The 11,249-nt window shown below is 40.7% G+C and overlaps 1 protein-coding gene across 1 annotated transcript; it reads left to right on the plus strand.

The window, feature by feature from the left end:
* The first annotated feature begins 10,323 nt into the window (after nt 1–10,323).
* LOC110038240 lies at nt 10,324–11,022 on the plus strand. Its single transcript, XM_020743008.1, has 3 exons — nt 10,324–10,491; nt 10,598–10,662; nt 10,749–11,022. Exons 1-3 carry the CDS (start codon nt 10,324–10,326, stop codon nt 11,020–11,022), a joined length of 507 nt encoding a protein of 168 aa, XP_020598667.1.
* The last annotated feature ends 227 nt before the right edge of the window (nt 11,023–11,249 follow it).

Raw genomic sequence — 11,249 nt, forward strand, 5'->3', positions numbered from 1 at the left:
CATCTTAGGATTCTGAGGTTATCGTTTGTCACGACCTAAACCCTCACATCTTTAAGGCTATTTGTGTGATCATTTCACACGAATGTAAGCCCTAAACCTTGAAATTGACAGGATGAAACACCTAAATATTTCTCCTAAAAAATGAAGCCAAACATTAGGATAGCTTAAGAAGTCACCGGGGTTATCCACTAGATGCATGACTTCCCCTAGTTCTTCCTGCTTTGGACTCTACAACAAATTGTTCCAAATTTGAACCAATCCCCTTTCACACCTCTACGCCCGATCTTATTGAAAGTCCTACCCTTTGAAACTCCTTGAAGATAATACTTCTTAATTTTTATCTAGAGTTTTCTTAAATGACTGGGTCATTGAAGATGTAGTTAAATATAGGGGCTTGATCTTATAGGAAGCATGTCCGAACCCAGCTTAATATAAACCCAATTTAATTCTTTATATTAAATAGGGGAACTTGTCAGAAAATACAAAGGTTTCGCAGAACAAACAAATGTCATATATTTTTTAGTTTATTTCATCGAGCCTCATCCTCAAGTCTTGTGTTTATATTCTTCGTTATAGATATAGGATGTGAGGTACAATGCTCTTTCATTTAAACTATGAAGAGTATGGGGTTAGTTTGATTTCATATTTTCTAAAATTAAATATATATGTAAATTAAAACTTCCTTCCAAAGCGAGCAATGGGATTTCAAGTCCGGTAACCGACAACTTCTTACGGCAACTCCTCCAAAAATAGCGTCGACTGCTTCTGGCGACTCCGCTGGGGACAAGCTTTTCTCTACATGCAAATCAATAAATATTATCTTCACACATCGCTAATATGTCCATGTCCCTCTTGGACCAAATTACCCTTCTTCCGTTGGCATACTGTACCAATTTCTGTCTTGAAAAAGTACAACTAACTCCTCAGATTTCAGGACTATCTGTTCAACCATCTTTAAACAGAGGGGTTCAAGAGGCCATTAAGGATTGTTTAAATTTTTATGTGGGGTCGGACCCCCAATAGGTTTGTCGGTGGACTAGTTCCACATGGGCATTGTCTGACACTAAATGGGTCTCGCAATGGGTCCTAAATTACTTCACATCTCCCTTCCAAATTTGATTTACTATTCTGTAAATTAAACTTAATCGTGTTGTGTTGTGCGCACTTTAAAATTTTCTTATATCAATTAAATTTTACACCTCTTGACTTTTCTTAAACAAAATTTTAAAATACCCATAAATTAAGACCCGCCCGGTCTACAGATCAACCTCTACTTTTAGTGCTTGCACTAAAAGAAATACGAGGTTTTTGGCCATATAGCTAACCATGAAACTTTCTGTTTTCAAGTCTGCTCCAATGGCCTACCCAACGCTGACCTTTTCCTGCAACCTACCAACGGGCCACGAAGTCCATAACCTCGCTCCTACCATCAAATTTGGACCCAGATTTGAAGATCTCGAGGTCATCCTCGAGAAAGCCCCGTTTGTGGTAATGAAGATCGCCGCACCAGAAATACAGGAACAGTCTGCAGAATTAAGCCTAAACTACCTTGAAGACTTCCCTGCCTGCAAGAAGTCTAAAACAACTACCGTCACGACACCCGCCAAACATGCTAGCCCCGTTGCTGCTAACGAGAAAGAAGTAATGATTATTGAGGATCCGACTGAGGGATTAACTATCCCACCACCCGTGTTTGAAATCGGATCAAGCTCAAGGACCGTTCCATTGACTTGAACCCAAAAATGGAACCGTAACAGAAGGAGGTCCATCAAAGCCTAGGCTCCTGAAAAGACACATGTGGAGGAGGAGTGTCATCAAGATGAAGAAGTGTTACCGAAAATTTATCCACTCCTATGAGGGAGTAGATTCCATCCTCTGACGGATACCAATGGATATAAGAGTATCCAGAGAATCGCTGCCCCATTACCACCACTTCGTGGACATGGTGAGGAGAGAAAGAAATTCACTCCTATCACCTGAGTTAGTGCAGTTTTCAAAAGGCTAGCTACCAAAGAAGGATGTTCAGTTAGTGAGTTACTTAAACGAGTGGGAGATGCAATTTCCCCTCACATGAAGAAAGAAATTTTAAAGGACGTCAGATCCGCAAAGCAATCTCAAAAGTTAACTAAGGCTTCGCCTACTTCGTTTGGTTCCGTTCAGGGAACAGAGTTGATACCGCAACCACGAGGACCACAGGCCGTCAACCGGTTAAGTCAATATTTGGTCCAAAAATCTTACTTGTCACCCATTATAGAGAAATTCCTACAATCCCAAAGGCAAAGACAAGTTGATTACCCGGCACTGTAGCTGGTCTACACCACGGGGAGCATATTTTCCCTCGACATACCGATGTTTCTACTAAGACACTCCATCCTGAGACATTATCGTCGAAAAAAAAGGTATGGGAACCCAAGGTCGCTGCACTGATACAGTCCGGTAAGCCCGCGGGACAAGAACATGGAATGAAGTGAGGGTCTGAAATATCTGACATCATCGCAACAATAGCCAGCGAGATGGAGGAACAAGTAGAGGATGTCCATCAGAGTCCTCCAGATCTTAAAGCAATTAAGGAATCAATAATTGAAGAGAAAGTTGAGAAACTCGTCGATAGCGACGATGAAAATTTTGATTATAATGATTACTTAGAGGAAGATTTCATGGATGTCCATGTAATTGAAACAAGAGCAGCCACATCTGCGCTTGAGGCTCAACCTCACATCGAAGAGAATGTTGTAGATGAGCTGCGTAAGGCTATCCTCCTAAGGGATGAGCAAGTTAGTCTACTGGAGAAAAGAACAGAAGAGATGACCGCAGCCATGACCACCATGATCACTATTCAGAGGCAATCGAAAGCGCCACAATTGGATTCTCCAGAGATAAATCAGTCAGAAATCATACACATCACAGATGAAAGAAGAGAGGTTGCTCAGCAAATAGAGATGAGCCACATATAGAGGATTCTCCAACAGATGCTATGCCAGAGAAAGAGTTCAAGCAAATGGTTGAACAAATGCGAGACGCCTTAAACCAATCTAAGGGTGCAGGATTGGTTCTAAAGGGTAGATCTTACCCGGAGGAATTCAATGATGTGCCTTTCCTCAAGGGTTTTCTGGCCCCAAACTTCAAGATATTTGATGGGACTGGGAATCTCAGGCAGCATATCGCACATTTTCGAGCCAGCTGTGGCAACACGAGAAATAGTGAAGCTCTACTCTTCCAGCAGTTCGTCAATAGCTTGTCATGAATTGCTTTTGACTGGTATGCTGACTTGCCCAATGGGTCATTTAAAACATTTTTCGAGTTGGAACAACTGTTTGTGAAAAGATTTGCTAAGGCACAACACCATGTGTCTATTGGAGAGCTCATGATGGAAAAACAAAAGCCTAGCGAAACTTTGGTGGACTATATTTTGAGGTGGAGAAACCTTAGAATGAAATGTGAACCTTAGCTACAGGAACATCATGTGATTGAGATTCTACTCAAGAACATACATGGGCCAGTAGCTTTCATGCTCAAGGGACTCACCATCAAATCCTTCGAGAAGCTACTTAGTAAAGCCAGCAGTCTTCAAGAGGAAATCAAGCACATGGAGCCACGCGAAAAGGCTAAGGTGACCAGAATGTTTAAAAAGAAATCAGGAGTAGTAGCGACCATCGATAAAGGAAAAAAGCCGATGAAGATATATGTAGAAGATCCTTGCCAGTCTTCGTCACAGTATGCTTAGAAAGAAAGTAGTCAATCCAACCGCGACCACCTCAAGAAGGATCACCTCGAACAGGGGATAAGAAAATGTTCCTGTCAGAACGACGTAAAATGGTGCATTCTTTCAAAGATGAAGTTATACCTAAAATATTCAGAAGTCTGATGAAGAAGCTGGAGTTCAGACTACCAGACCCGAAGAAGCCCAAAGAGGTGAATAGGAAGAATGAACCAAATTATTGCCCATACCACCGGTTGCTTGGGCACACTATGGAAAAAATGCTTCATCTTTAAGGATTGGCTTGAGAGTAACCTTAAAGAAGGGAACATAAAAATCCCAAAATAATTTTTAAGAGAACCTAAAAAAAGTTCCATAAACATGATTTCGGCCGAGCCAATCTCCCCAATCGATCCGTATACTAGAACAGATGGATGGAGTACAACTTGGGACGAACTCAAGAGGGTCCTTGATCAAATACAAGATCCATCAAAATAATCCTCTACAGATACCGACGACGAAGAAGAATGGAATGAGGTATGGAGCAGATCATCCAAGAAAATACTGAACAAGATTCTGTCTGCATCAAGACATGCCTCGATTCAGAGTCCGCAGCATACTAAGCCCAAGATGAAGGTTTCGCCAGGAGATCCGTCATCTTCAAGGACAAAGAAGAAAAAGAAATCTGTCACTACAAAGATTGATAGCACGGGGGGTAGGATAGGGGCCACCTTTACTAGATATTCTCTCAGATTCGGGGAAGAAAATCCTCGAACCCCTGACTTTGTATGATTATCTTTTTGTCCCTCTGGGATCTTATGAATATAATGATTATGATTTCGGCTACATTTTAAATTTTTCTGGTGATAACATAACTGATTATGACCAATCTAGCTTTGTTCTCGATCCCCAAAATGATCCTCAAGTCGTACTTGAGTCCGGTGAACTCGTTGTCAAGTCCAAAGAAGATATCAATGACACCGCTTACAACAACACCGATAACGAGGAGCCAATTCTCAAGCATCACGGTACACCACTTACCATCAACCTAGATCTTTCCGACAAAGAGGAGGAGACACCGGAGGATTCAAAAATGATATCTCAAGAAGAAGAAATCATGGAAGTTAACTTAAGGATCGGAAAAGTGTTACCACCAAGAATAACTCCAACAGACAAAGGAAAGCAAATAATGACTCAAGAGGAGATACCCCACCTCCAACAGTGGAAGAACTACATGATCAAGAAAAAATTGGAGGATCATACAAAATTGACTACAGCATGCTAGCTTATCTTAGGAAGTTGCCGACCCGATTATGATCCTGTCAAAGGAGATGAGAGAGTCTCTAGTTACAAATTTGCTTGACATAAAAATTTGCTTAGCTCAGTTGTCCCGCACATCCTCAGACGAAGTTTGTTTGTTGAAAGAACCGCCTGGGGTAACCTTCACAGACGAAGACTTGCTGCTCAGTACCGCCGACCACAATCGTCCACTCTACATCTCCGTCAACATCGGCAGATTTGTGTTGTCCAGAGTTTTAGTAGATCCTGGAGCATCTTTTAACTTGATGAGCCTACGAACATTGTCATATTTGGATATTGAAGCTCAAGAACTTACGACCGATAAAATGATGTTAAGTGGATTCAACCAAAAGGGAGAAAGAGCCCTTGGATCAATTACATTACATATGAAGGTTGAAGAACTCGTTACAAGTACTAAATTTTATATCATCGACGCCGAGACCTCTTTTAACGCTCTTCTGGGTCGACCATGGATTCATGAACAGAATATGCTTCCATCATCTCTACACCAATGCATCAAATACTGCAAAGATGGTCAAGAAAATTGCATCAAAGGAGACCTACAACCATTTTCAGTGCATGAAGTTGGTATCCACATAGATGCTGCCTACTACGCGCCTCCAAAGAGGACTGTCTTCTCTCTTGAAGTTATCACAAAGAAAGATGAAGATTTAAAAAAATTACAAAGAGGAGGCCATTCAACTCCTATATTTTACGTTGATTGAGGATGAAGGTCGAACACTACATACATCTCTAATTTTTCTGTGATGTGGGTGCTCTTCCGAGATCGAGGCCGGAGATGTTGACGAGGAAGGATCAATTTAATTGTTGAACGGACTAGGCTAACCATCAATGTTGGTGATGAAGGCAATTCTGAAGATGATATAATGTTTTCAAGATAGAAGAGACCTCAATACGAGATATCCCTAAAAGATACAGAGAAAAGTGAGTATGAAATAATGTATGATTGGATAAACCACTATGTGAATGCTATGACCTTTACTCCGATTCTCCCTAAAGAGGTCAAGAGTTTAGAGGTCAAAGAAGTCCGTAGTGTTGGTTCAAAGCCGATCAAATTTTACGGCGCTTCTACCTCTACTAATCTTGAAAAACATGTAAATTTGGATGATGAACCTATTGAATTAATGGAATTGCCCTTTGGTTACTTCTCGCCTTGTGTTCAAAAGTTAATTCAACAGGGACACTTACCAAAACAAATGCCAAAAGATAAATTTCAACTTTTTGAAAAATTATGGAATTGTAAAAGTTGAACTCCAAATTCAAGAGAGGGTCTCGGATTTGGAACAGTTGGACCAGTCGATGATTCTAAATTTTGCATGGTTGTTACTGGTAAGTCAGAGGAGGATTACCTCGATATAGAGGATGATCAACTAATAGAAAATGCTCCCCCAAAATTTGAGGAGGTAATTAAATCTACCATTGATGAATTGAAATAGATTAACCTCAAGACTCAAGAACAACCCCGACCTACATTTATAAGTTCACTACTCAATGAAGAAGAGTCTGCAGAATTGATCAAACTATTAACAAAATTCAAAGATTATTTTGCATGGAGCTACGATGAAATGCTAAGACTGTCAGTAGTGATTGCAATTCATAAACTCGGGGTGGAAAAGAATATAACCCCAGTAAAACAAGCTCCCAAGAGAATGCTCCTCAAAATAGAACAACAAGTCATCGCCCAACAAGTCATCGAAGTCATCGCTGAGGTGAAGAAATTACTAGACGCTAACTTTGTGAAAAAGAGCAGTACCCTACATGGTTGGCTAATATTGTACCTATTAAGAAGAAAAATGAACAGATGGGACAGATCTGTGTTTGTGTCGATTTTAGAGATTTGAATAAGGCATCTCTAAAAGACAAATTTCCACTACCCATACCAGAGATGATGGTGGATATCGCTTCAACACATGAAATTTTCTCCTTCATGGATGGAACATCGGGATACAACCAAATCAAGATGGCTCCCAAGGATGCAGCACTTACAGCCTTCAGAACACCGATTAGAATTTTCTGCTACACAGTTATGTCATTTGGACTAAAGAATGCTAGAGCAACATATGAGCGCGCAATGATGAAGATTTTTGAATTCCTCATTCATAATTAAGTAGAATATTGCGTGGATGATTTGGTCATCAAGAGGATTGTGTTCGAACGATTACAACAATACAATCTCAAAATGAGCCCTTAAAGTGCGCCTTTGGCGTTACCTCTGGAAAATTTCTGGGATTCGTTGTCCGTCATCGCGGAATTGAGATTGACCCGGATAAAATTAAAGATATCTTGGAAATGCATCCTCCTGAAACTTTAAAACAACTACGTTCCTTCCAGAGAAAGTTGGCATATCTGAGACACTTTATTTCTAATCTCTCAAGTAGGTGTCAGCCTTCTCGATATTAATTAAAAAGGATGCCAAATTCGTTTGGGAAGAGAAATGTCAGCTGGCCTTCGAGGATGTTAAACAATATTTAATGACACCTCCTGTTTTGGCAGCCCCTATTCCAGAGAAATCGTTGATACTTTATACCATGGACTTAGACGACTCTCTTAGAGCCCTCTTAGCCCAAGTCAATGACTAGGGTAAAGAAAATGCACTCTACTACTTGAGTCGTCGCCTAATACCGACGGAAATGAGATATCCACCTATTGAGAAGCATTGTCAGGCATTAATTTTTGGTGCTCAAAAGCTTAGAAATTACATGCTTTCTCATAAGATTTCCCTAATCTAGAAATTTAATCCGTTGCAATATCTGATGACCCGACCAACACTTTCCGAACATCTAGCAAGATGGTCAATAATCTTATTACAATTTGATATAACTTTTGTTCCCCTCCATTCTATCAAGGGACAGATACTAGCAGACTTTCTTGCTGCACACCCACTGCCAGTTGGGTCCTCTATCCACGACGAGTTACCAGACGAGCAAATACTACAAATGGAATTTTTCAGTGTGCAATGCTGGGAAATGTACTTTGATGGCTCTTCGTCAGCCAAAAAAGACATATGATCAGACACAGTTATACCAGGCAAATTAGGGATTAGTTTGATCTTTATCACACCAGATAAGGGTCTGTTGAGTTTCTCATACCACCTGATAGAGCCGTGCACCAAAAATAAAGCTGAGTATGAAGCTTTAATCACCAAATTGGGAATGGAAATCTCAATGGATATAACGAACATTGCAATCTATGACAACTCCCAACTCGTCATCCAGCAAGTCACCGAACAATACAGAATTCTGAAACCAAGATTAGCAAAATAACATCAGTACACGATGAAGCTCCTGGAGTAGATTCCTGATGTGACTTTCTACTAGATTACTAGGGGAGATAATGCCCATGCCAACGCTCTAGCAAAACTTACTAAGGAAACGACATGTCCCCTATAGGATTCCATTGAAATTACAGTGCAAGGAAGATGATTCTTGTCTCAGATCGACCTCAAAACACTGCACAAGCTCAAAAAAAGAAGAAGCAATAAATGCAGTTGGAGACAGAAATGAAGATTGGTACAAGCCATTAATAGAATATTTGCATACTGGAAAGCTGCCATAAGACAAGTCTGGAGCACATCACATCACAAGAGAGGCTACGTCTTACGCCCTGATTTGAAACGTTCTATACAGAAGATCAGTCGACCAGATGTGGCTACCGTGTTTGAGCAGAACCCAAGCACAGAACATCATCAAAGAGGTACATGCCAAATTGTGTGGCGCTCACCAATCAGGGCCAAAAATGAAAATGAAGATCAAAAGACTCGGGTAATATTCGCCAACAATGATGTCCAACTACATGGATACAACCAGAAAATATCACCAATGCCAAGTGCATGAAGTGGTCATACACTAGCCTCTGAATGTGCTACACCCATTTGTTGCCTCATGGCCATTCGAGTGTTGGGGCACGGACATAATAGGTCTGATAGACCCTCCAATAGGTTTATACTTGCCGCTATAGATTACTTCTCCAATTGGGTAGAGGCAATACCGTTACGTGAGGTTATGGCACAACATGTCCTTCAATTTTTTAAAAGCCAAATTGTCTACCGTTTTGGGGTACCGCGAAGAATAATTTCCGACAATGGGACAGCTTTCAGAAGCACAAAAATCAATAATTTCGTCAAAAGACACGGGATTGATTGGAGATACTCTACGATTTACTATACCAGAGCAAATGGTCTGGCTGAAGCCTTCAATAAAACATTGATATAGATTTTAAAGAAAAAACTGGATGAAAGTAAAAGAGATTGGCGCAACAAACTATTAGAAGCCTTGTGGGCTTACTGGACGACTTTCAGGACTCCCACTCAGTGTACACCCTATATGCTCGTGTACGGGTCCGAGTCCGTGCTACCGCTAGAAACCCAGACACCGTCTCTTAGAGTCGCAGTTGGCAATTTTCTGTTGCCAATCAACTACAATGGGAGAAAGTGCAAAACTCAGACATGAAGAACTGGAAAGTCTTGACGGAAAACGACTAGAAGCACAACAACATTTGGAGCTTTACTTGGCAAAGATGGGACAAGCCCATGACAAATTGGTCCGCCCAAGGACATTCAAAGTTTGTGAACTCGTACTTGTGCTCAAAAGGTCTATTCTTGCACACCGCAAAATAGGTAGAAAATTTGAGCCAACTTGAGAGGGACCATTTGTTGCTAGAAAGGTCTACACAGGAGGAGCCTACCGGTTAGTGGACTTCCATGGCGAAAGACACAAGTTACCAATAAATGGATGATATCTGAAAACCTATTATGCAATCTGATGTCGCTTGCTTTGAAATTTTGAAACTTTGACTATTTTGGGGTTATCTATGTGGCCAAATGTCTATGACCGTGTCCAAATTTTAAAATTAACCTCAATATAATGAAAATTTTTAGAAAAATTTTTTAAACTTCAAATTTTCTTGTTTCCACTTTTGAGTATAATGTTCCACAAAAATTTAAAAAAACTTCTTACGTAAAATAAACAATTCTCTTCACCAAAACAAACCAAAATTTACTTTAATAAATACTTTGTTTTCTTCTTGTTCATGCCAAGTTTTGGCCTACTAATATTTTTCCTGTTGTCTGCAGAAAAATATCAGGACAAAGGCTGATCTTTGCTTTCAAGGATGACTGGAGCCTCACATTGAATGAGGAAATGGCGCCGTAGGGCGGTACCATCGATGAGCAATATGTACCATGGGACTTAGGGTCATTCATTCCTCTAGATGTCGAATCTCATGTTCCAGATCAGCCAGCGCCAGTTTGGGTTCCTGCCAATGTTCAGATGGAGGAGCGCCCGTGATAGCTACCGACTCCTAGTACGATGGAGTACTACACAATAAGTAAGATGAATAAAAGAAAATTTGAATTTTATGAGGAAGTTCAAGGAAGATTCGTCAACATACTGGAAGGCTTGGAGTTGTATACCAGGGTCTTCTCTGAGAGTGATGAAAGAAGCATTCTTGATTGCATCTTTGATTTCAGAGATAGAGTCTGAACGGGCCTTCTCATGGAAAGAACATACTCTGACCTGAAGAAATGGATGAGAGGAAAAGGGAGAATCACCATTCAATGTGGCTGGTGGTATAATTTTACAGGCTGCTGTTATAATTTTACAAATGATAGATAGGGAAATCTGTCAGGGATCCTTAGACATGACCAGGTAGATCCACTATCTCATATAAAAAAGTGGATGATAAAGAGGACGGTTAGATGAAACATACTGCCAGCTACCTGCATCCCAAACAGCTGCATCATCAACATATATGACGAGGATTGCATCCCTCCCCATATAGACCACCATGATTTATTGAGACCCTTCTTCACGGTATCATTCAAAGGAAAAAGCAATATATTATTTGGGAAAGAGATTGATATTGTCGGCTCTGTCGAGTTCAGAGGAGTCGTAGAGATTCCGTTGCTAGTTGGTTCAGTTTTCGTTCTGAAAGGAGTTCTGAAAGGAAATGAGGCAGATGTCACCAAGCATTGCATTCCAGGATGCGACACCGCAGGGTGTCTGTAACCTTCCGTACAATGGACGACAGCAAAGCACCATACGAGTTTCAGCCAGACTCAGAGCTAGAAGAACTACTGCCGTAGGAGCTATGAGAGGGTTGTACCGCTAAGTACATGCAAAGGGAACTCTTGTCCTGGAACATGGTTTAGAAGGTCTGCTAGATCATGAGCTCATCATACCTGAGACAGAGGGTCAGAGGGTTCACTTTTTTTTTACAACAACATGATATGTAC

Source organism: Phalaenopsis equestris, unplaced genomic scaffold (assembly GCF_001263595.1).
Source record: "Phalaenopsis equestris unplaced genomic scaffold, ASM126359v1 Scaffold232296, whole genome shotgun sequence".
NCBI classification, from domain to species: Eukaryota; Viridiplantae; Streptophyta; class Magnoliopsida; order Asparagales; family Orchidaceae; genus Phalaenopsis; species Phalaenopsis equestris.

Excerpts from the sequence above, each read along its gene's own strand:
- LOC110038240 (XM_020743008.1), top strand. The coding sequence starts at position 10,324 with ATGGAGTACTACACAATAAGTAAGATGAATAAAAGAAAATTTGAATTT. Across the intron at positions 10,492-10,597 it reads TCTTTGATTTCAGAGATAGA|GCTGCTGTTATAATTTTACA; the intron begins GTCTGAACGGGC and ends ATAATTTTACAG. Across the intron at positions 10,663-10,748 it reads GGATCCTTAGACATGACCAG|CTGCATCATCAACATATATG; the intron begins GTAGATCCACTA and ends CATCCCAAACAG.